Source organism: Lissotriton vulgaris, chromosome 1_1 (assembly GCF_964263255.1).
Source record: "Lissotriton vulgaris chromosome 1_1, aLisVul1.2, whole genome shotgun sequence".
In the NCBI taxonomy this organism is placed as follows: domain Eukaryota; kingdom Metazoa; phylum Chordata; class Amphibia; order Caudata; family Salamandridae; genus Lissotriton; species Lissotriton vulgaris.
Window position 1 is genome coordinate 452013729 of NC_141685.1, and position 25266 is coordinate 452038994.

General features: G+C 46.2%; 1 protein-coding gene across 1 annotated transcript in view; it reads left to right on the forward strand.

The window, feature by feature from the left end:
• EFCAB7 (EF-hand calcium binding domain 7) overlaps positions 1-25266 on the forward strand; it is a 413197-nt gene that overhangs the window by 183886 nt on the left and 204045 nt on the right. Inside the window, 1 exon segment of the mRNA XM_086953570.1 lies at positions 19374-19495. Coding sequence (XP_086809696.1) covers positions 19374-19495 — 122 coding nt within the window.

The following is a 25266-nucleotide window of genomic DNA, read 5'->3' on the forward strand; positions in this document are numbered from 1 at the left end:
ACTGGTGGTGTTTGATCATGATGACTGATAATATAAAACTTAATGTCTTAAGACGACACTCCGATTCTCAATTTCTATCGCCTCACACTCTAGTTTTTTTTACTGACAAGACTTCCGGGCTGGCCCAGCGGCCTCAGATCAGTGTTGTCCGCCCAGTGGCAGAGGCAGTGATGCGTGCGCAGATTTTGTAATTGAATGCGGCGCATTCACTGCTTTCATTTTGCCATGCCATGCCCTAGCACTGCGTCGTCCTGCTCACCACCCGAGTAACTGATGATTGAACTTAAACGCCGCCCTTGAAAGTATCGGGAATGGGACCTGGACGACGTTGAAGTGGGATGACTTGGTGGAGAAGATGTAGACTACTACTGTACATAGCTCACCAGGTGAGGGCCAGCGAGGCTTGGCCTGGGGTAGGCGGCATTCATAACTATCATTCCTCTTTGACGCGCACTCCAAACATGTCAGTCATTCCCTGGTCTCGTCTCTTCATGTTCGATGCGGTAAAATGTTCACGTTTATTCCCCCGATGCGTATATATGAGACGTTAGTGCCCCTTTCAGGCAGAGGTTCCACATAGCTGGGCCTGTACATTTCCGTCGCGCTTTACACTTTCACCCTCCTGCAAAGACGTGCACTGTGCTTCCTGCAGGGCACAAAGAACAGTTTTGAAGTGTTAACAATTAGACCGGTAGAAACGACATTTACAGACGCACTTAGGACCGCATTGCACAGGGTTCGAAGTCGAACTACAATACAGGCATCCTGAGGCTAGACTCGAAGACTGGCCCCTTCTGTGCACTATAATATTCACTGTTTGAGCACAATTACTTTTCTCGTTTGTATTGATAATGGCATGCTCTGAGGCTCACCTGTCACCACCACCGGCCAAGTCATGGTAGCCAGCCAGCCGCCGATCAAAGTAGCCACGATGCCTGGATTGATTTGGTCACTTGTTGTGCACGGTTCACACAGTATGTTAATGGAAGGGTCCCCCCATGCCTTCTTCTCCCCTCCACACACCCCAACACCACCCTTCCTGCCACCTGCCCTCTAATCCAGTGCCAGCTGCACCCGTGCCCCATTCTCACTCAAACAGGGCCCTGTGGAAAATGCGGCCTACCTTTACGGTAATGACGCACTCCAGACACATAACTGCGCACAATCTGGGGGAGCAGTCACTGGGGGGCGGAGCGCGGCTTCACAAGAGTTGTGGTAAATGCATTCATCCCCAGGGACTCTGAAAACAGATTATCGTGACGTTCCTGAACATAAAGGAAGGTAGTTATGTGTACATGATTCTGGGTAAGAAATGCAATGTGTGGGGCAAAAATAAATATGTATTTGTAATTTTTGCTTGTTGAGTTCAGTATTACTGGTATGAGGCAGGCCAAGGGACACCCACCTTCACTGGTGAGTTACTCGTGTAGGCAGTTCGTCTGGGCTGCATTGTTTGCCTTGAAGGTTATACAACCGTCATTTCACTTGCTACCTGCTACCCACCTCAACTCACCACTTGTGCTACTAACATCCTAATGATTGAAGTGCGCCAGTGGTGCCTGAACCCGTGCACTTGTCCAAACCCAGCCACGTGAGCACTACAGAAATTAGGTAAATCAGACTGTTTGTCTGCTGGTTTCAGGAGAAGCGATTCTTCTTTTTCGCATATTGTGCTAATTTTGAGACATAGAATAATTTCTATGCTATGTCAGGAATCCAATCCCATCTAACCCCAATCTGTGCATAGAAATGACAGTGAATTTCTAGATATGACATAAGCAGTGAGGTATGTAATAAATAATCTACAATCACAGTACTGAAGAAGAGCGCTGTCTTGAAACAGAACCACTGGATTGTTCTATTGATAGATAGAGGTGACAGGGTCACAGGAACATCTTAAGCTACATATTCAGTGTCGTACAGATAGAGAAGCCCCCTTAGCAAACCCCCATTGATAGTGCAGCTGTTTTGAAGGCGCATGTCACAGTATTAAGCCATTCAGGAAGGAAATTAAGATAAGAGCTAGGGAGATGAAGGCAGCACTATGTGACCTAAAAGTTTATGCTTAGAACATAACAATGAAATCCAATTCCGACTATAGAACAACTTCATTGATGCCACCCCTGTGGATATCAGGATGGGTCAGTTCTACAAATTAGCATCATTATTATAACCGCAATATTATTGAACCTTTTTTTCTGATAGAAAATTAGCCACATGCAAGAAAAAATGGCAGATTGTGAACAACGATGTGAGACGACTCTCCTTCTGTTTCTTAACCCGTTTTGTTTCTCCACTGCTTTCTGAGCGCACTTCTTTCCATGATATCACCCACAGTGATTAGCATGGTTGCAGAAGTGCATCTGATCACTGTTTTCTATTTATTGCTGTCTCTCTAAAGAGACATGGGATATTTCCTTGGTTGAGAATAGTTGAATAGGGGTGGGAATAGAGAATTGCATTTTCGGTCCAACCCAACCGTATACGTATACCTATACATTAAAATCAATATTTAAAGTGTAAATATTGTGTGGAATTGCAATAAGAGACAGTGTCTTTGGAATCCCTATTGGCTTGTACAGTGTGTTTTGATGTATTGCATGGGTTGACTAAGCTGGTTAGTGTCACTTGCATCGCAGTATTAAACTGTTTTTGGCACTTAACATGACCGTAGTTCATTCGTTTAGATGTGGTCTTCATTTTCCAATTCAGCAAGATGGTATTCACTTTTTATTTCATATTTTAATTTTATTTGTTGAGAGTTACACATTACTTCTTAGCAAATAGGAAGGTATGACCGATTAAGGGGAAAATCATTTGACCTTGAAATGTAGGCATATATGGAACCTTTAGTGGAATCTGCTATTGTACGCTTAGGCTGATCCCTTTAGGTAAGTTAGCCTACAGGTACACTCAATACAGGAGAAGGCAACTGGCTTCTTGGGGTACATGGGAGGGGGGAGGCTGGTTGAGTGCTCGTAGAGATCAAAGAGCCCAAGAATTCCCTAATCCACTGTGCAATTTCCTGCTCGTGCATTACACCTTCAATAAGTTTTGTTCGTCAAAATCTGATTCTGCCGACTGGGCATGGGCTGTGGCACTGTCAGTGGCATGCAGTCCTGCATGGGCCACTAGGAGAAGATGTGCTCACTCTGTCCCATCTCTTTGTTTCGGACTTCTGTGTCCATGTGCAGGCACACAACTCAAGGTGGGAAGGTAGAGCTATGTGAATACAGAAAGAAGAGGCTGCCCTCCACTCGCTCAAGCTCGTGGTTGAGGTATATCTTCTCTTGGAGCTCTTCCTTTGGCACAAACATAACCCCATCACCAAAGACTAAGCATGCTGCCCCTTCAGGCTGGCAGTGGTGAACAAGGCTCAAAAGAAAAAGGACAGGGACCCAATAGCCAAAGGAGTAGGGTACCAGACAAGACCAAGGTAAATAAAGAACCCCCTTTGTATGTTTGTGGTATTTCTGTAGTGTGTGCTTTGCCAAAAGACAGTGGACAAAGTTGTGACTGCTTGAAAGGTAGTACAGGGTTGTATACCTGCTGGAAAGAACGTTTACCATGCACATCAAAAAGTGCATAAAGTGCATATAATGTAAAATAGGTCAGTGTGTTACTGCTTCTGTCAGAGAGATCGTTATGTTACTTGCAGTTTGTAAGTTAAAATCCTATCATAGAACAGCAAGCTATTAACTAGTCTGTCATCAAAGAGCTGCATGCAAACGCCCTAAAAAATGTTTTGGTTTATTTTGTCACATAAGCTATGTAAAAGTTGTACCTTAGAACTCATAGACTCTGTTAAAAATGGCATACCCTGCCCCAGTATTATCCTTTCCCCAAATCAGCTCACACAGCACTGAAATTCTCCCTTTTCAATGCATTAGTGATTTTAGCTCATTATTCCAAAATTGGGCTTTAAATGCACTTTTGAGTTAATCTTTTTCAAAATGTTCACAGGGCAGGGGAACCTCCCATCAAAACCTTACTATGAGGAAGGCTCCCTTGCTGATATTCGGATCAGGTTAGGTATATATTACATCTGACTTTTAGCAGTGCCAGTTGAAGATGTGGGTGGAGCCAGAGAAAAGTAGGTGTGGCCTCCGACAAACATTTGAGCACCTGCACTTAATATTTTACAAATTAAGCACTGCCTGTAGGAAACCCCCAGCAATGTTTCCAAGCACTAAAGAATGCTGGAGTGCAGGCATTCATCCACCCATCATTCATCCACCCATCCTTTCATCCATCCATCCATCCAACCATCATTCATCCACCGATCTTTTCACACATCCATCCATCCACCCTTTCATCCATCCATTCATCCACCCTTTCACCCGTCCATCCATACATCCTCCATCCATCCACCCATTATTCATCCATCCACCTTTTCAAACATCCATCCATCCAACCTTCCATCCATCCACCCATCCTTTCATCCATCCATCCACCCATCCTTCATTCATCCATCCACCCTTTCATTCATCCATCCACCCTTTCATTCATCCATCTACCCTTTCATCTATCCATCCACCCATCCTTCATCCATCCACCCTTTCAGCCATCCACCCTTCTTTCATCCATCCACCCTTTCATCCATCCATTCATCCACCCACCCTCTCATTCACCCACCCACCCTCTCATCCATCCATCCACCCTTCTTTCATCCATCCACCCTTCTTTCATCCATCCACCCTTTCATTTATCCATTCACCCTTTCATTTATCCATTCACCCTTTCATTCATCCATCCACCCTTTCATCCATCCATCCACCCTTTCATCCATCCACCCTTTCATCCATCCACCCTTTCATCCATCCACCCTTTCATCCATCCACCCTTTCATCTATCCATCCTTTCATCCATCCTTTCATCCATCCATTCACCCACCATTCATCCACCCACCTTTTCATACATCTATCCATCCACCCATCATTCATCCACCCACCCTTTCATCCATCCATCCAACCATTATTCATCCACCCACCTTTTCACACATCCATCCATCCACCCGTCATTCATCCACCCACCCTTTCATCCATCCACGATCTTTCATCCATCCATTCACCCACCATGCATCCACCCTTCATGCATTCACCCTTTCATCCATCCATCCACCCATCATTCACCCACCCACCCTTCACCTACCCACCCTTCACCTACCCACCCTTTCATCCATCTATCCACCCATCACGAAACACCTTACAATAATATCGCATGACTGTATTAATAGACACTGCTATTTATTTATTATAACACTCCTTACAATGCAGTCAATTAGAACAGAGGAATGTTGCAGTCAATTTGAACACCGAGCTTCCAATGCAGTCAATTTGAACAGCGTGACTGTATTAGCTTGACTGTATTAATTGACTTTCCAACACTGCTTACAATGCAGTTATTTTAACTTTAGTGCCGGAGCATGGCATCGAACGTACTTTCCCGTCTTTTGTGCCACTATGTGACATCACGCTTACTTTTCCGTCTTTTTATGACTTCATTTGGAGCGTGTGTAGAATGCAGTCAATTTTACTTTTGTGCCGGAGCGTGACGTGACAGTGCGCTTACTTTCCTGTCTTTTAATGACTGTATTTGGAGCGTGAATGTATACAATGCAGCCAATTAGAACATCGCATTAACGTTTACATCGTAAAGTAGCGTTGTTGAGGCTTACGTTGCTATGTATTACGATGTAAACGTTTAAGCGTTGCTGTGCCTTGCGATGTAAACGTTATTGCGAGGTTCTAATTGCGTTGTAATGTCCTTGCGAACTGATCACTTCGTTGTGATCATTCTAAGAATAAACCAGAAGCTGGAAGAAAGGCAGTTAATTTGGCTGTCAAATGTCAATCTACAGTCAAAGGTCATCCCGAGGTTTTTGACCTTTGACACGGGTGTATGACACTCACCAAGCTCTGAGGGCCACCAGTTTGGGGACCAAGCAATGGGATTAGCGCCCAGCATCAATACTTCGGTCTTACTGCCATTAAGTTTAAGGCAGTTGGATTGCATCCACGAATTAACGTGGCGCATGCAGTTATTGAAGCGGGTGGCAGTTTCCTCCACTTTGTTGGTGACTGAAATAACTACCTGTGTGTCATCCGCGTAATACACTATTGAAAACCCATACTGTCTTATCACTGCTGCCAAAGGTGTCACATAAATGTTGACAATTTTGACAATGTTTACAAATCTGCACAAGATCCGTGGAATATTAAACACATTTTTCAAAAACGATTTGTGCATTGTGGCCCACATGCATCAATAACGGCTTTTGCGATTTCTAAATTGCGAAAAATAGCGATTCGCAATTTAGAAATCGCAAAAGCCTATGCATGATTATTTTTTCATTTTTTATGCAATTCGGTAAAAATCGCTATTTTTACCGAATCGCATAAAAAATGAGAATTTCAAATTGCGAATTCGCAATTCCCATTCATTCCTATGGGCCAAAATGCCCATAGGAATGAATGGGAATTGTGAATTCGCAATTTGAAATCGCAATTCATCAATCCATTTCAAGGGTGGAGAGGGGGGTCTAAATGACCCCCCCTGCACCCATGAAATATACTTTTCAGTAGAAGTTACATACACACATGTCCTAAGGACATGTGTGTTTGTAACTTAACAGTTTAAAAAATGCATTTTTGTGCATTTTTAAACAATTTCGCAAATTACCACGAGGTTGAACTTCGCGGTAATTTGCACTTCCAATTTGAAAAATCGCAAATTTTTTGGAAATGATGCATAGCATTTAAGAAATCGCAAAATTGCGATTTCTTATATGCTATCGCAATTTTAGAAATCGCAAAAAAGTTGCGATTTCTAAAATAGCATGATGCATCCCAAACAGCACTTTTGGAATCGCAAACGGCCGATTTTAAGGAATCGCACCGTTTGCGACTCCAAAAATGCTTGATGCATGTGGGCCTGTGTCTTCTGTGATTGTTTTACTCTGCTCCACACTTACTCAATTCACTCAAATGTGCGGTAGTGGACAGATCACTACATTTCCTTGTGCCTCGTGTCCACTTCCTGTGAAAAATAGATGCGGTTCGAAGCACTCCTACGCCACTGTTAAGCGCCATATCCATTAACTGGCGACAGTACTTGTTTATTTGGGTGTTTCTTTTTTTGTTTAAAAGTTACATGGGAATTACTTTACCTAACAAGCACTTCACGTTTAAATGGTACTCTCCGAAGACCGAAGTAGGGGTAGAGTGTATTTATTTGGCGCAAGAGGTACTTTTTTCTGCTCTGGTTTGTGTCTCTGTGTAGCAGAGTTATGTGTACAGCGTTGACAAGCTCAGTGGTATGTTACATGAAAAGCGCATTAATCTGCAGAGCTGCCAGTGTTTTGTTCCCAGGTGTTCATTCCCGCTGTGGCCTCAACATAGAGACTGTGACCAGGTAGTAATATATGGCAGGGTGACTTCAATAACATAGTGTGACATCACCTAACCTAAAATGAGGTTTTAGCATGAAATAAATAACACAGCATCATACCACTACACGCAACATCATTCAACTGCACAGAATTATACTCTACACAATACCACATAAATACAGCCCACATAAACCACTGTCACATAGCAACACTCCACATAGATACTACAGACTATGCCACACAATTCCAAGCAGCATAATTCTACTCAACTCTACAGTTTCACCCCACACAATTCAACTCCACACCTTTCCATTTCACACCACATAATTGGACACCAAACCACTTCATTCAACTCAACAACACAATTACACAACACACCACATATATCCAATCCATAGCACCAAATTCCACATCATGCCACAAAATACAACACACCAAATAATTAAACTCCACGACATACCACACCACAACACAAAATACCATTACACATAATCACACTTCATAACTCACAATCCCATTCCATATAATTCCAGTATGCTCAATAACACATAATTAATATCCACACAATCCCACTGCACACTATGCCACTGAATTCCACTACACAAATCCACTCCACACCACACAACTAACAATACCAATTCAACCCACATAATTCCTCTTCACACCACATGATTCATCCACTCCGAACAAAAACATATGGCTAAAAGACATTGTCATTTACAAGACCAATAGCTCTAACTCTCACAAATGCGAGACCGTTGCATTGCAAATGCTTGTTTATTCTGTTGTAGGATTTATATAGCACCTCTAACGAGGCCCAGAAGAGCATAGTTTTGCTTTCTTATACCATGCTTCAGTAATGTACCCATCCGATCCTTTGACTGATATTTCTGCAGTTGCACAATATCCGTATTTCAACTTTCCATGTTACAGCTTTGAGTTGCATTAATGTACATGTCCTCATTTTTTATTCTTTCATCTTCCCTTCGCTTACAATGACCCATTTTGTGATACCTTACTGGTCACAACGTTTTGAGTTAATCTGATACACATGCACCATGCTCTTTTGTTTACTTGATGTTCTCCACATATCTTACATGTTTGGTTACTTTGGTTTGCTGATGGCCAAGATAGCCATACCATTCTCAGCGCAGGCCAGAAATACTGCGTGCAATCAAGGAATTAGGCTCCAGCTCACAACTGGAACATCTATGAGATGGTCCTCCTGTAAAGTCCACTAAGCTAGTGCATGTTCTCATTATAGAACGTGTTGGGCAGAAATGCCCGTCAGGGTGAATAAATGTCACAGCTCTGCATCCGAGCTACCTCTGTAAACCTAAGCATCGAAGTAACCTGAACTGTGGTGAGTTTGTGGGTAATCTCCATGTGCCTTCTGCAGTCCACCTCAGATTACAACATATATAATACAGCCCTTAAAGCATAAACAGTACAGTAGTTTGGAGAGATGCTCCTATCTTTTAGAAATCTGGATCAGAAAGAGACACGTTAGTGATAGATTCCCTACCTTAGAATATCCCCAGGCGACAAACTGGATCCGGAATGTTTTGCGTAGCAGTACCCATGCGCATCGGTAGGCGTTGTCTGCGGCTCCGCGTCCGTCGTTGGCGTCGTGGGCGCCGTCATGACGTCGTCGGAGTACTTAGACGCCGCCTCCGCGTGCTGACGTCAGTTCTTCTTTTTTCAGATCCGGAAAAAGTGGTACCTTAGTCACTTTTTGACTAAACTTTTTTGAGATCTTTTTGATCATTCTTAGAGTCTTCGACTCCGATCGGTGCCGATAGGGATGCCAGGTTTCAAGCCTTGTGGGGACTGCGACTGACTGATGTCGGTCACCGACTCTCACCGTCGGTGTCTCCACTGTCTCGGCGTCGATCACGACGACAAGGCCTGCTCCGACTGTCGGGCCTTAACCTCGAAAGCTAGGCGGGAGCGGTCCCACAAGCGGCTCGAGCTCCGTCAGTCGGCCCTGCGCCATGAGAGGTCTTGGTCCGGACGGAGGTCGAGGGACCGGTCGCGGGGGTGGAGCCATCACAGCTCCTAGCGGGGTCAGGTGCTTCGGCCCGACGCCGGTGGGTTCTTCGGCCCCGACGCCGCCGGCGCCTTCGGGGCCGGCGCCTTCGGGCCCCACTGGATCGGCATCCGGATCGTCCCCGGTCGACCTGACGACCTCACCGGCGCCGGTTCCACAGGTGTCACCTCCGGCGCCGTCCCCAATACCTCCCTCGACCCCGTTCCGGCGCCGAAGCGGCGCCGCTCTCGACGCCGCTTGGGGAGTTCTACTTCAATGAACCGGCCCCATCATTTGTCGACCCTGAGTACCAGGAGATGGGTGATGAGGAGGAGTATTGGGAGGGGTCTGAGGACCCTCTGACACGTGAGTGTCAGTCCCAGGAGGACGAGACAGGTGGACTTGGGGATGCCAGTGGTCTGGACACCTCACCAGACACTGGTTTTGTCTCGCCTCCTAGCGTGGCTACGGAGGAGGGGGTAACCTTCAGTGTGGTGTTGACGCAGGCAGCCAAGGCCTTGGGCCTTGAGCTCCCCGTCGCGGCCGTGAGGACTAATCTCCTCACTGAGGTCCTTAAACCGCAGTCAAGCTCAACCGAGCCTCTGCTGCCGTTTAATGAGGCCTTGACTGACGTTCTTTGGGGCACTTGGTCCAGGCCCGCTACAGTTCAGCCTGTAGATAGGAACGTGGCCAGACGCCACCGCCCGGCTCCGGGTGACCCTTGTTTCCTGTCCACCCACCCCACCCCTGAGATCCTGGTCATCCAGGCCTCTAATTCCCAGACCGCATTCCCGTCGGCTCCGCCTGATCGGGAATCCAAGAGGTATGAGAATTATGGAAAGAAAATATTCTCCTCGCTTAGTTTGGGACTGCGGTCTTCCAACACCGCATGCCTCTTGGGCCGTTACACCCACTCCCTGTGGGACACGATCGCGGACGTGCTGCCACAATGCCCGGCGGAGGTCAAGGCTAAACTCGCCCAAGCCCTTGCGGAGGGTCGAGATGCGGCACGTTTCCATCCGGTGTGGGCTGGATACCACCGACTCACTGGGCAGAGCGATGGCAACGACGGTGGCGATTCGTCGCCACGCCTGATTGAGGTCCGCCAACTTTTCAGCGGATGTCCAAAATATACTGATGGACATGCCGTTTGATGGCCGTCGCCTCTTTGGCGACAAGGCAGACCATGCGCTTTAAGGACTCCAGGGCTACGGCCAAGTCCTTGGGCCTCTCGGCCTGCGCCAGCAAACGGGTGCCTTTCGCTCCTTTCGTGGCCAAGGAAGGGGGGCCCTCACACGTGCTACCAGCCACGCACCGCAGACTAACATACAACACGGTGACGGCCGTGGAAATCGCTGTGGAGGCAGTCGGGGACAACGGCGAGGCCAGTCCACACCTTCCCCCGCAGCATCCGCCTCAAAACCCTCCTAGTCCGTGCTTTCAGGCCCATGTGACGCCAGTGAGGGGCAGGGTTTGCCATCACCACTCCCACTGGCGCACTGTCACATCACATCGAACAGGTGGGTGCTGCAAATCGTCCAAAGGGGCTACTCCCTCCCCTTCGAGACGACACCTCCAGCCATGCCACCGCAATACCCCCGCTATCAGGAGGAAGTTACGGCCCTCTTGGCCAAAGGGGCTATCGAGCGCGTTCCTGTGCCAGAAGGGTGTGGTTGTGACTCCCACTACTTTCTGGTACCCAAGAAGGGCAAAGGGGGCCTACGCCTTATCTTGGACCTACGGAACGTCAACGGCTTCCTCCGGAAGGAGAAGTTCAAAATGCTGACACTGGCTCAGGTCTTAGCTGCCCTGGACCCAGGAGACTGGATGGTAGCGTTGGACTTGCAGGACGCTTATTTCCACATCCCCGTCCTGCTGGCCCACCGGCGCTACCTGCGGTTCACGGTAGGCCACGAGCACTTTCAGTTTACCGTGCTCCCCTTCGGCCTTACCAGCGCCCCACGGGTGTTCACGAAAGTGATGGCGGTGGTCGCAGCTCATCTGCGCAGGTTAGGGGTTTCAGTCTTCCCCTACCTCGACGACTGGTTGTTGAAGGCAGGCTCGAAACAGACAGTCGTCAGCCACCTCCAGATGGCGGGGGATCTCCTGCACCTGCTGGGGTTCTCCATTAACGTGCCGAAGTCACACCTGTGTCCCTCTCAAAAGCTCCTCTTCATCAGAGCGGTTCTCGACTCGACGCAGTTTCGGGTTTATCCCCCCGAGCAGCGGGTTCTGGATATTCAGGCTCTGATTACGATCTTTCAGCCTTTATCCCGAGTCTCTGTCAGGTTGACGCTGCGGCTTCTGGGGCTGATGGCTTCCTGCATCCTTCTGGTGCATCACGCCCGTTGGCAGATGCGGGCTCTGCAGTGAGACCTGAAGTTTCAGTGGGCCCAGCATCAGGGCAACCTGTCCGACCATGTCCTGATCTCGGAGGGCACTGCGAGACAGCTGCAGTGGTGGCTCATGGACTGCGATTGGGTCAGCGGTAGATCCCTCTCCCTTCCCCAACCGGAGCACGTAGTTGTGACGGACGCGTCCCTCCAGGGCCGGGGAGGCCATGTGGGAGAGGTGGAGATCAGAGGCCTCTGGTCTCCGGCGGAGTCCCGGCTCCATATCAACATTTTGGAGCTGCGGGCGATTCGTCTTGCACTGAAAGCATTCCTCCCCTCTGTCCGAGGGAGTGTAGTGCAGGTGTTCACGGACAACACCACCGCCATGTGGTACTGCAACAAACAGGACGGGGTGGGGTTGTGGACCCTATGCTAGGAGGCTCTGCGCCTCTGGCAGTGGCGGGAACATCAGGGCGTGTCCCTGATGGTTCAACACCTGGCAGGTTCTCTGAACGCCAGGGCGGACGAGCTCAGCCGAAGGTGCATGATGGATCACGAATGGCGTCTGAACTCGGACGTGGTGCAAGGCCTCTTTCAGCAGTGGGGAGAGCCTTGGTTAGATCTATTCGCCACAGAAGAGAACGCGCAATGTCATCAATTCTGCGGGTTGGAATTTCCAAGGTGGCACTTGCTCGGAGACGCTTTTCGTCGCGAGTGGAGTTGCGGTCTGTTGTACGCCTTTCCGCCTATACCACTTCTGCCCAAAGTGTTGAAGAAGATCAAACGCGACCGGGCCCAAGTCATCCTTGTGGCTCCGGACTGGGCACGAAGGTACTGGTATCCCGAGCTACCCAGTATGTCAATCGATCCCCCGGTTTGTCTGCAGCAGCAGGGGACGGTCCTCCACCCGAACCTGTCCAGTCTCCACCTCCATGCTTGGAGATTGACCGGCGACAGTTGAGGCCATTTGACTTGCCTCCTGAAGTCTGTAATATCATTCTGGCGACCAGGCGTCCCTCCGCTAAGTCGGTATACGCCTGCAGGTGGAACAGATTTGTGGCATGGTGCACAGCAAAGGCTGTGGATCCTCTCTCTGCCCCTCTTTCTGAGGTTCTTCACTTCCTTCTTTCTCTTGCCCAGCAGGGCTCTGCTCTGGGCACTATCAAGGGCTACCTTTCTGGCCTTTCAGCCTTTCTAAGGCTGCCTGATCAACCATCTTTGTTCAAGTCCCCTATTGCTAATCGTTTTCTGAAGGGCATCACACACACGTTTCCACCTGTTCCCTTCGTGATGCCTCAGTGGGACTTAAACCTGGTTCTTACTTTTCTGATGTGCGCTCCCTTCGAGCCACTTCACAACTGTCCTATCTGCCTTCTTACTCTGAAGACTGCTTTCCTGGTTTCCATCACCTCTGCCAGGAGGGTGAGTGAGCTCCAGACTCTATCTTCTAAACCTCCTTTCCTTTCTGTCCATCCGAACAAGGTTGTGTTGCGGACAAAACCCTCTTTCCTGCCCAAGGTAGTCACGGCCTTCCACATCAGGCAGTCCATCACCTTGCCCACCTTCTTTCCGCCTCCGCATCCCTTGAAAGAGGAAGAGAGGCTACACCGTCTGGACCCAAAACATGCGCTCTCATACTATCTGGATCGCACACGCCAGTTCCGGGTGGATGACCAACTCTTTGTTGGTTACGTGGGCGCTAAGAAAGGACGGGCGGTGCACAAATGGACCATCTCTTGGTGGATCGTGTTGTGCATCTAAGCGTACTACTCTATGGCTAAAAAGGAACCTCCTGTTGGGCTGAGGGCCCATTCCACTCGGGCCACGGCGACTACTACTGCCCTGGGCCGAGGAGTCGCCTTGCAGGACATTTGTCAGGCAGCTACGTGGGCCTCGCTGCACACGTTCACAAGACACTACTGCCTGGACAGCCAAGTCCGGAGGGATGGCTTCTTTGGCCGTTCCGTCCTCCAGGACTTTCTGGTGTGATTATTGGTTCGCAGACCCTCCACCGGGGTTGGTATTGCTGGGGTATCTATTCTAAGGTAAGGAATCTATCACTAACGTGTCTCTTTCAGATGCACAAGTTACTACTTGTGTAACGATATATCTGTAAGAGACATTAGTTAGTGATAGATTCCTTTCCAACCCACCCATCCTCCTTGTTCTGCAAACCGAGATCTAGGGTTAAGGTCATCCCCTTTCAGGGCCCTAGTTTCAATGGCACCAGTGTTGTTTTTTTGACATGGCTCTGCGTTTTTGTCGCGGAAAAGCTGTGTCTAAGAACTGACGTCAGCACGTGGAGGCGGCGTCTAAGTACTCCGACGACGTCATCACGGCGCCCACGACGACGGACACGGAGCCGCAGACGACGCCTACCGACGCGCAAGGGTACTGCTACGCAAACATTTCCAGATCCAGTCTGACACCTGGAGATATTCTAAGGTAAGGAATCTATCACTAACTAATGTCTCTTATATCGTTACACATGTAGTAACTTGTGCATTGGTCTAGCTTCTGAATAAGAGGAAGGGAAGGAGCTAGAAGACAAGAATAAACGTTGATGAAACTAAAACCTACACTAGACCTTCCATTTCTATAGATAGATTCTAGGACATATTGCACCTCAAATATTTTGGAAACGTTACTTATATTTTGGGACATTTCTTCAAAGAAAGGAGTTCTTTGATCAGCCTCATCTCTTGAAGTCGAAAAATGGCCTCAATGATAAAATGGGTAAGTATTGGATGACTAATCAAATTAGAAAATTAGAAACGTAGAAGTATTCATTGTCTGCTTGTTGATTGAGTTCCTGAGAATTAGGGCGAGAGTTCGATCTCTATTTTAAAACAAAGTCGTTTTAGCACCTAAACAAAGCCTTCACCCCTATGCCATTAACTGGGAAAGACAATGCATATAGGACTTATGTTTTGTAATCTGCTTTCACCGTTGATGAACCCTTCCTTGTCAGACACAGCAGGCGTTTCCCATTGTAATGTCAGAGTTAATGTTACGTGACAGATCCCGAACAGCACCGGCAAAGATGCCATCCTGAGAGCATTGGTGGTCTTTGTCCTAGCAATGGGCAGTGATGCCTAAAAAGACACCTGAACAAAGCAGTTTTGGCAAGTGTACCCGCCTGTCACCAAATATTGTATGAAACCATTGAGTGCCTTCTCATTTCTGTTGGGTATACGGTCTCCAAATTATGAGGCACAGCTCCCGCTGTGAATATACTGGTTGTACGTTTGCTATCTAATCTCTTTCTCTGATCAATTTGCACGACTCTTGAGCCAGAGTGCATATGCTATAACGGACATTTGAAAGAACCAGTGATGCCCCATTTCCCCTTTTGTCTTGTTTCTCACACACGTTTTCCGTGCTGACCAGATTGCCTCATGGGAGAGATTTACCTTTCCCAGTAAACCCCCGGAGCTTATAGGCGACCTGCAGAATCTCCGTTAACACTGCACCGGATGTATGCTTATCTGACAACTCTACGTTGGAGTAATTATTTGTGACTGCAGAGGAACACCTTATATGCAAGTACCGGTCACTTTGGCTTCTCTGAGTCATAGAGGCCTGTATTCTGACCACTTCCTGCTGACCTTGAGCTCTTGCCTTCCTTAATGTGATGCAGAGCTCCTCAAAGAACGTTGTTGACCATTACAGTTGGTGGTGATAAACTCTGGTTCTAGATGAAGCCTCAAAGTATGAAGGTACTTAAAGATAGCATTCTGTGCAAAGAGATCTGTGCACTAAAGGTGAACAGGAGTTAAAAGAAACCATTGCCAACACATTTTCTTCAATTCTGTGCAATATCAACTCTGCTGCAAATGTATCACAGTTCTAAAGACAGCATTTGGAGGACTCTTGGCAAGATATTTTCCCTTGTAGAGTCTATACAGTAGCATATATTGTTTGTGTTTTGTTCGTGTGGTTGCAAGAGCAGAATTGATTCGTTTTTACTCCAGAGGAACTCCTGAATCAGTTAACCCCAGGTGCTTTTCTGGTTGGCCTGACTATTTCAATTAGTCTAAATTGCTGCATTATTGAGACATTTAATAATTATCCCTATTTAGGTTTATTCATAGGTAATGGCCTTTTGAAATAGGTGGCTGAGGCAAAGGGTAATGATAATTCGCTTGATTAAAAGGACCCTTCTCACCGTGATGGAGGAAGGCCAACAAGACAAATATACCCAAAAGAACAAAATCACATTTGAGAAGAAATATAAACATGGACTTAAGAATCATTAAGATGCTAAATGGGAAACAGTAGATCAGAATACATGAGGGAGGCTACTTACAAAGAGTATTCTGTAGCAGTAAGTTCTACTTACATACGTTTAAACAGGAAATAAAGGTGACAACCAGTACCTAACATACCCTTGGAGCATCAGTGGATGTCCTGCTTTTGCTTGTTTCACTAATGGGTGGTTTTGCTATAGGTTTAATATTTTTCCTTTGTGCTTAGGTTTGGTTTCCCTTCTGTTATTAGCTTTAAGCTTTGATTAAATTGCAATTTGGGTCCGAAATCTCAGTACAATATTATTTTCACACATTAATAATTGTGGACTGGCTAGGATAGTTGCAGTCTACATAATTGTAACCTTTATTTTTTCACTTCATTCAGAACTTCAAGTATTCCACTGCTAGTTATTTTCTAACTGACAGTGTAAGATCCTGATTATTCATAGTCAAAACATGAATGTTAAGTGCTTTTTTATAAAGCGCGCTGACACCGAAGCTTCCTGGCGCTGATAGACAGAATAGATGAGGAGGGAGCAGAGTTGGCGAGATCTAACCAGAGGTGGGGAAGAGGTGGGTTTTCAGCATTTTCCTAAAGGTCAGGAGGGAAAGGGAGGATTTGATGGGGAGAGGGAGAAGGTTCCAAAGTGCGGGAGCCAGCTGAGAGAAGTGGCGACCGCCGAATCTCTTGGTTTTGCTCTTGGGGGTGATCAGCAGATCTCGGTGGGCTGATCGAAGATTGTGTGTGGGACAGTGAGGGCGAATGAGGGATTTTAAGAAAACGGGGCCAGGGCAGTGAAGTGCTTTAAAAGTGAGGCATGCCACCTTGAAGGCAACCCTAAGATCGACTGGGAGCCAATGAAGACACGTAAGCAAAGGCTTAGCTGATTGCCATCTGGTGGTGCCATGAATCAGGCGGGCCGCCTGGTTCTGGACAACTTGGAGGCGTTGTATAAGATACTGCGGTAGGCCGTCGTAGATGGCATTAGAAAAATCCAAGCGGGAGAGTACCAATGAGATGACAGTTTGGGTGAGTGCCGCAGGGGGAAGAAGGTAACGGACTTTGCGGATCCTCCGGAGTTGGTACATACAGGAGGAAACCACCGCTCCAACTTGAGCTCTGAGGCAGAGTTCGGTGTCAATGATGACACCCAAACTCTTTACTGTTTTTTCAGGGGTGTGGGGGGTCCAAACTCTGGCGGCCAGAACTGTGGACCCAGTAAACGTGGCTGAGCCCAGGAAGAAGGAGCTCAGTTTTACCGGGGTTCAACTCCAGTTGGTTCTGGTTCATCCAGAGTTGAATGTGAATCATGGCTCCGTGAAAGGTTTTAACAGCATGTGGTGAGTTGAGGGAAAAAATGATTTGTAGATCGTCAGCATAATTATAGGAGACGATGTCCCATTTCGAGAGTGACTGAATGAGTGGCCGGAGATAAATATTGAAGAGGAGTGGGGAGAGGGAAGATCCCTGGGGGACACCACAGGACGTGGGGGTTTGTTTACCAGTATAGGGGCCCAGACGGACCGCCTGTGTTCTTCCCGTAAGGAAGGATTTGATCCACTCAAGAGCAACGCCCCGGATGCCTGCCTGCTCGACGCGGTGGAGAAGGATGTTATGATCCACGTGTCGAACGCGGCCGACAAATCCAGTAGGACGAGGGCCTGGGGAATTCCCGCGTCCGCGCAGCTCCTGAGTGTGTCAAGGACTGCCAGAATAACGGCTTCAGTGTAGTGAGCAGGTCTGAAGCCGGCCTGATTCGGCTCAAGATAGCAGGAGGTTTCTATGAAGCTGGACAGGCAGCGGGTAACATGGGCTTCCATGAGTTTGGAAAAATAAGGAAGGAGTGAGATGGGGCGATAATTTGGCGGCTCCGACATGTCCGCCCCTGTTTTTTTTAGGAGAGGTACCAGAATGGCGTCCTTAAAGGCAGTAGGACAGATGCCACTGCAGAGAGATCTGTTCATTAGATGTAAGACAGTGTCTGGTAGGTTGAGACAGATACTCCGCAGGACAGAAGGTGGGCAGCAATCATTCGGAGAACCAGATTTCACACGAATGGCTAATTCTGACAAGGAGGTGGAATCTAGAACAGGGAAGGAGGTGAGGGTCAAAGGGTTGTGGGATGAATTATCCGGTGGTGGCGGTTGGGGGAGTGGAGGGATCGATTTTTTGATTTTTGAGATTTTGTCTACGAAAAAGGAGTTCAGAGTATCACAGGCCTCCTGAGTGGGGGTCTGGGCAGGAAGGGTTCTGTCATCTGTGGTTAACTCATTCAAAACTCTGAATACCTCCTTAGATTTATCAGTTGCCTGGGAGATCCTGTTGGCGAAGTGTTCCATTTTGGCAGAACGGATAGCTGTTTTGAAATCTTTACGTGCGGCCAGATAGGATTGTTTGGCTGAGTCCGAATAGTCATGTCTCCAGATGCGTTCTAACTGGCATGTTTTTAATTTCCGGGCTTTAAGATCGTCGGAGAACCACCTGTGAGAGTTCTGATGTCTAGTACAGGGGAATTTGACTAGGGGGCAAATCGGTCGCTAGCCGATTCTAGCCAGGAGGCAGTATCTCGTTCTAGTCCGTCGATGTCGTTAGGATCATGGATGAATGGGCATGAGTCGGCCAGGGCAGTGAGGAAGCCCTGGGAGTCGTATGAGCTCCATTTACGGGAAGAGTCAAAGTTTTATACATAGTCAGCCATGGGTTAACCTATATTTTACCATCTCCTTCACTTAGATAAAGACCATCATTTCCTTCTCTTTTCCTGTATCTCATTGTAATTTCATAAAGAGCGATAAAGCCCCAGATGATAAAAAAAGGATATAGTACTAGACAGATTTAATGTAATTGTTAGAATGACAATGGGCTACCACTACCACATATAGCATTTCTGCTTTGACAAATAAATGTGTTCATATAAACCCCCTGAAGTCACTAACATAGACACATTCACACATATGTTAGGGCGTCTCTGATGATGTGTTCCCACTTAAGCATTTTATGAAGTGCGTATTTGAGGATTCTTGATATCTTCTTAAGTGGGTGAAAAACAGGCCAGTATTTTTCTCAACAATCTATACAGAGTCTGTGCATGTCTTTTTGTCTCTGGTATTATACGAATAAACTACCTGCATGTCTACTTATATATGGATGAATGTGACGCCTTGGGATTCCATGATTACACTCAGCACATCTATGAGGCTTGACTCAACTGATAGACCACATTTTGAGACTGCGTATCTTATATTTACTGCGGCATGAGCATTTTGATTTGATTATTATAAAAATTAGAAACCCATAGAAAATACTATTTCAATGATAAAAATATAACACTATTTTATTAAATAATTAATTAAAGAAAATAATGTTTTAGTTGACAGCAAATCATCCCGCCCTTCGTCCGCTCGAAGCTTAAAAGGATCAGTTTCTTCAATCATCAGCATGGGAGCCAACAGTACCAAAAATTCAAAGCTAATCGAGCCACAAATCTTAAAGGTAATTATTCCTATCCTTAAAATATTATTTCCTATTAATATTATGCTTTTATATATTATCTACTAGTATTCGTAATGTGTGAACTAGGTAAGGACCTTTTTAGAGGTTGTTAAATGAGATATTTCTAATTTTGGTTCACCTTGCTTTTTTGTCTTTTTACAGAAACTTTTCACTGTTATTGGGAGTTACAAAAGCAAACCATTTCAGTAAAAATAATGTTATTGAAGCAGATAAGAAACATGACAAGGTCATAACTATCCACAGTTCAGAAAATAAATGTCAGTGCATAATCGTCTGGCGATCAGAACATACTGTCTCTATTATATTGAACAAGGATCTAGCAACTAGGCATAACTAGGCAGGATGCAAAAGATTTTAAAAATCTGAAAATATACAGGAAAGGTTTCGGGGAAAATTAATTTGAGAATGATATAACAAGGGATGGGGACCAGGTGATACTAAGAAAGTGTGTGTTCAATTATCAAAGCCGAATCGACTGTTGTCGCAAGTTAAAGGTGTTATGGCGTGCTAGTACTCATTAATGTGGGGTAGTCATGCATTGGCAAGCAGGTTTTGGGTGTATTGAATTGAGCAGTATTTCAGGGATGTTCTTGCTGTTCCCTAGTAATGTCCGTTGGGTACATTAGGGAACATGTACAAGGAATCATGTCCCAATTTTTCAATAAAGTTACTCCATATATGATTAAAAACTTCAGGGTGGTATTTTATCTTATAAAAGAGTCTTGCACTATAGACTATCCTCTATAATCGTTCATCCACTCATAAAAAGCTGTCTCCATTGTCGTAGTAGGCATAGTTTGGCTGCTGTCACAGAAGTTGCTAGCCACCTTTGGCTATGCTTGGAAAGTCTCCTTACAGAGGACATGTAATGCATTACAGCTAGTTGCACCGATTAAACAATAGTAATAACAAACCAGATTTGTCAACAATCACCCTGGACACAGGGACACCTTAGCCTCATAGGATCGTCGAACGTTCAGCGCCCAGTGCTGAACGTTCGAAGAACGGGTGCTGGCCTGTCGGCCAACGGTCGTGCGCAGTACTGGCAAGGTAGTGCTCGCGACGACCGTTGGCCGGCGGCGGCACTTAAGGGGTTAAAAGGTTGTGTGCCAGATCCCATTCAGACTAAATACATCTCTGACACATTGAATGATGGAGAAAGTGAAAAGATGTGGAGGTACACAGTTGTAGGTTTGTATTGTAGTTTATTCTGGAGTGAAGAGTGCCGTCCCTGATGCAGCCAAGGCAGAGGTAGAAACTGCCACAGTCAACACAATGACAACATAGCGTCGGCTAACATTCTAGATGACTTCACATAATTCTGACTGTATCACATCACCACAGAAGGCCAGCCCTATGCAACTTCTGGGGGGTCCAGTTCCAATCATGTAAAACTTTAAAATACAGGAACTTTAGTTTTGCCTCCTTGTTGTAATGATCAGTCAAGAGTGTCATCCAATCTTCAGAACTAGATTCCCATCCTAAGACCTGCCAGTGTCATCTAGTGGTCAGCAAAACGTTTTAAGATGACAGTTTGTTGATTATTGCACTATACAAATGAGACGGTGTCCATTGCAAGAAGTGACCCCTGGAATGGAGATCCTGTAGGATAGGAGAGGATGGTAGGTCTAACTGGCGTGTACTCAGGATTCTCAGCATTAATGCCTTAATAACTGTCAGTGGTGTACAGAGGTTGGCTGTAGTTTCAGAAAGTCTTTACGTTTGTTGTTTCGGATTACCTGATGCCATTGTAAGTACTCTTTATCAGACCATCCCACTGAACATACCCTACTAAGATATTTGTGCTATTCTAACCAGAGGCTGACATTGCCTTCCAAAGGACCCATTTGGGAGAAGAGGATAGAAGAGAAACAGCATGCCAAATTGCTTCCCAGTGAAGTGCCAACCCTTCAACCCCTGGGAACAATTCCGCAGCCCACATCATTGAGTCTGCATTCTCATGACCTGGCCTTATTTAGAGGTTGGTGGAATTGGATACTCCTTCACAAACGTGGTGGATGTCTCATCTGTTGTATTACAAGTGCATCAAACCATATGACACTTGTAATACAGATTTTGATGGAATCTCCCATCCGCCAAACTCTAAATAAGGCCCATGGTGGCTACAGAGGCTGATTAAAGGAGATCTTGTGCCAATCTATCAGTCAGGTTTTTAACATAGATCTCATTATCCACATTCAGAAGGGAAATTATTTTGCAAGCTGTCCATTACATTAAGGCTTTGGTATTTCATTTATAACAAGTAACAGATTGTCTCTACCCCATGATGTAATATTCATTTTGATCCTGCAGCTGTTTTGTGCAATGATTATAGGAGCGCTGGTACAATCTCAATATCTTTTATTATTTGTGAGATCATTTAATTTACCTTTGTTCGAGGCATATGGGCTGCAGATGATACATTATGAATAAATCGCCATCTGGTGTTGGGCTCGGATGATTGCACTTGTTTTTCTCTTGGAGAAGTCTTTTGTCGTCACAAGACTGGTGACTCCTCCTTTGGGTGCTAGTGCGCATGGGCATCGGCTCCATCCTAAGATTGGTTTTTTCCGCCATCGGGTTCGGATGAGGATCCAAGCGCTCCAGATCGACTTCGAGAAAAAGTGATATTTCAGCGCGTATTCCCTTTCCAATTCAACGGTATTGTTATCGAACGCAATTTCCATTCCGACGCGTTTCGACTCCAACAATAAACATTTTCTTCTACGTCGACGAGACCGGTAGGCCTTTCTCAACGTAGTCCAGCCCGGAGTCCATGGAAAGGACTCCATTTAAGAGATGTCCAACGTGTGGTGCTAAGTTCCCACACAAGGACCTACACGAGGTGTGCAATCTCTGCCTATCGCCTGAACACAAAGCCAGGGACTGCGAAGCCTGCGCAGCGTTCTCCTCCAAGTCGACGATTAGAAACCGTCGAGCCCGAAGACTTGAGGTTTCAAGAATGCAGTCGGAGGCCATCCCGGAGCTGTTCGAAGACCAGCACCTCGAAGAAGAAGAAGAGGAACATGAAGACGAGTTGGGGTCGGAAGGGGACGAGTCTGATGTCGAAGAAATCGTCGTTCAACAAACCGTGAGTGACGACGTCCCCTTATCAAAAAACCGACCCCGTGTGGTACCGACCCCGCCTTCGAGCCCGGTCAGACCACCGAAGAAAGTTTCCGACGCCTCGCCTTCGGGCCCGGCAACGAAACCGAAACAAAAACCGAAACTCTCGGCCTCCCACCATGTCGGATCCGAGAAACGGTCGACAACGACATAGACACCGAAGCTCCATACAAAGGTAAGCTCGGCATCGAAACATTCCATGTCGAAACCGAAACATGCTTCGACGTCGAAGACTTACTCAACACCGAAAAAATCGGAATCGAGCAAATTCTCGGTGCCAAAAACACAGAACATTGACGGTCCGAAGCAAAGGCACCTTTCGGAACCAAAAACTTTGGTACCGACACAGGAGCAGCACACAGATCCAAAACAAAAGACTTTGTTTATCGATCCGCAAACTGGCAAAGTGGTGACAAAATCACCGAAAAAGAGGAAGAATGAACTAGATGACAAAGCTCTTCCTCCTAAAAAGAGAACAATGGGGACAAATACAACTCCTCCCCTTTCTCCTCAGCCTAGAGACTCACCCTCTTCTCCTATTCCTCACACTAGGCCAGCTATTCCTCCACCTTCTACACCAAGACCATCTACACCTCAAACAGATGTAGACAGTGATGCAGGGGAGGAAGAACCTCATGGAGATGACAACACTATCCCAGATGAGGAAGACCCATGGGAAAATTATGATGCAGGGTCAGACGATGATAACGACCCACAATTATACCTCTCAAAACCTTCACCACCTGATGATAATACAGGTTTTGTGCAGTTGATTAATAGGGCAGCTAAATACCATAAGGTAGATTTAAATACAGAACCTCAAATAGAGGATTTCCTCTTAGAAACGCTACCTGCTGCACAAAGAACATCAGGCACACTACCTATGCTAAAGGGTCTTCTCAATCACACAGCAGACATATTCAAAGACCCTGTGAGGGCTAGGGTATTAAACCCAAGAATTGATAAAAAATATAAGGCAGCCCCAAAGGACCCAATATTTATCAAAGGACAAGTACCTCTAGACTCGCTTGTAGTTACAAACGCTCGTAAAAGAGAAAATTCATTATCTATAGGAGAAGCTCCTCCTCCTGATAAAGAGTCCAAGCTAATAGATGCATCAGGCAAAATGGTAGCATCCCAAGCAGCAAACAGCTGGCTCATAGCTAATACACAAGCGCTACTGGCACGTTATGATAGAGCGCATTATGATGAGTTAGCAAAACTCATCACACATCTCCCTAAAGAACATAAAAAAAGAGCAGACCAGCTTATACAGGAAGGGAAGATAATAACTAACACTTCCATTAAGTGCGCATTAGACGCAGCAGACACTGCAGCAAGATCCATCAACACCAGTATCATGTTAAGAAGACATGCTTGGCTTAGGGTCTCGGGGTTCAAACAAGAAGTACAAACATCTTTATTGAACCAACCTTTTGACCAAAAAACAGTTTTCGGCTCAGGAACAGATGAGACTCTAGAAAAGATGAAAAAAGACACAGAAACGGCTAAATCAATGGGAGCATTACAACAGCCAACTCAAAGGGGTTCCTTTCGTAGGTCCACCTATAGAGGGGGGTCAAAAAATACAGGCACAAGCCAACATTCTACCTCTTTTACACCAACATCACCCAGAGGTAATTCAAGAGGCAGGTACAGAGGTAACAACAACAAGGGTAGAGGTCGCGGAAATAATAACAACCGCAACTCCCCAACCCCAAAACAGTGAGTTAATACAACTCCCCCCAGACCATATAACACAGGTCGGGGGACGTTTATCACAGTTCCTACCTGTCTGGGAAAACATCACATCAGACAGGTGGGTGAGACAGATTATCCAACATGGTTATTGCCTGAAACTCACAGCTACCCCACCAAACATCCCCCCAGACAGCGTCCAATGAGTCAAGATCATCTAACATTGTTAAAACAAGAAGTACTATCACTGCTTCAAAAGCATGCCATAGAGAAGGTTCCAAAACATCAGCAAGGGACAGGAGTATACTCTCTATACTTCCTAATCCCCAAAAAAGACGGGTCTCTAAGACCAATCTTAGACCTCAGACCTCTCAATGCATACATAAACTCGGAACATTTCCACATGGTCACGCTCCAACAAGTACTTCCTTTACTGAAGAAAGGGGACTTTCTTTCTACACTGGATCTAAAAGACGCTTACTTTCACATCCCAATTCACAAAGCCCACAGAAAATACCTCAGGTTTGTAGTAGAAGGACAACATTATCAGTTCAAAGTCCTTCCATTTGGGGTCACAACAGCACCAAGGGTGTTCACAAAATGCCTAGCAGTAGTTGCAGCACACCTAAGAAGACAAGAAATACATGTCTTCCCTTACTTGGACGATTGGCTAATAAAAGCCAAGTCACAGGAAGAATGCCTTCAAAACACACAAAAGACCATTCAATTGCTGCACCAGCTAGGGTTTACGGTGAACTAAACAAAATCCCACCTACAACCAAACAAGATTCAACAATACCTAGGGGCTACTATAGACACAGAAAAAGCCAAAGTATACCCCAATCCAATCAGGATCCAAACAATGATCAAGTTGATCCAAAAATTTCAACCACAACACTCACTAACAGCTCGAGTGTTCATGCAGC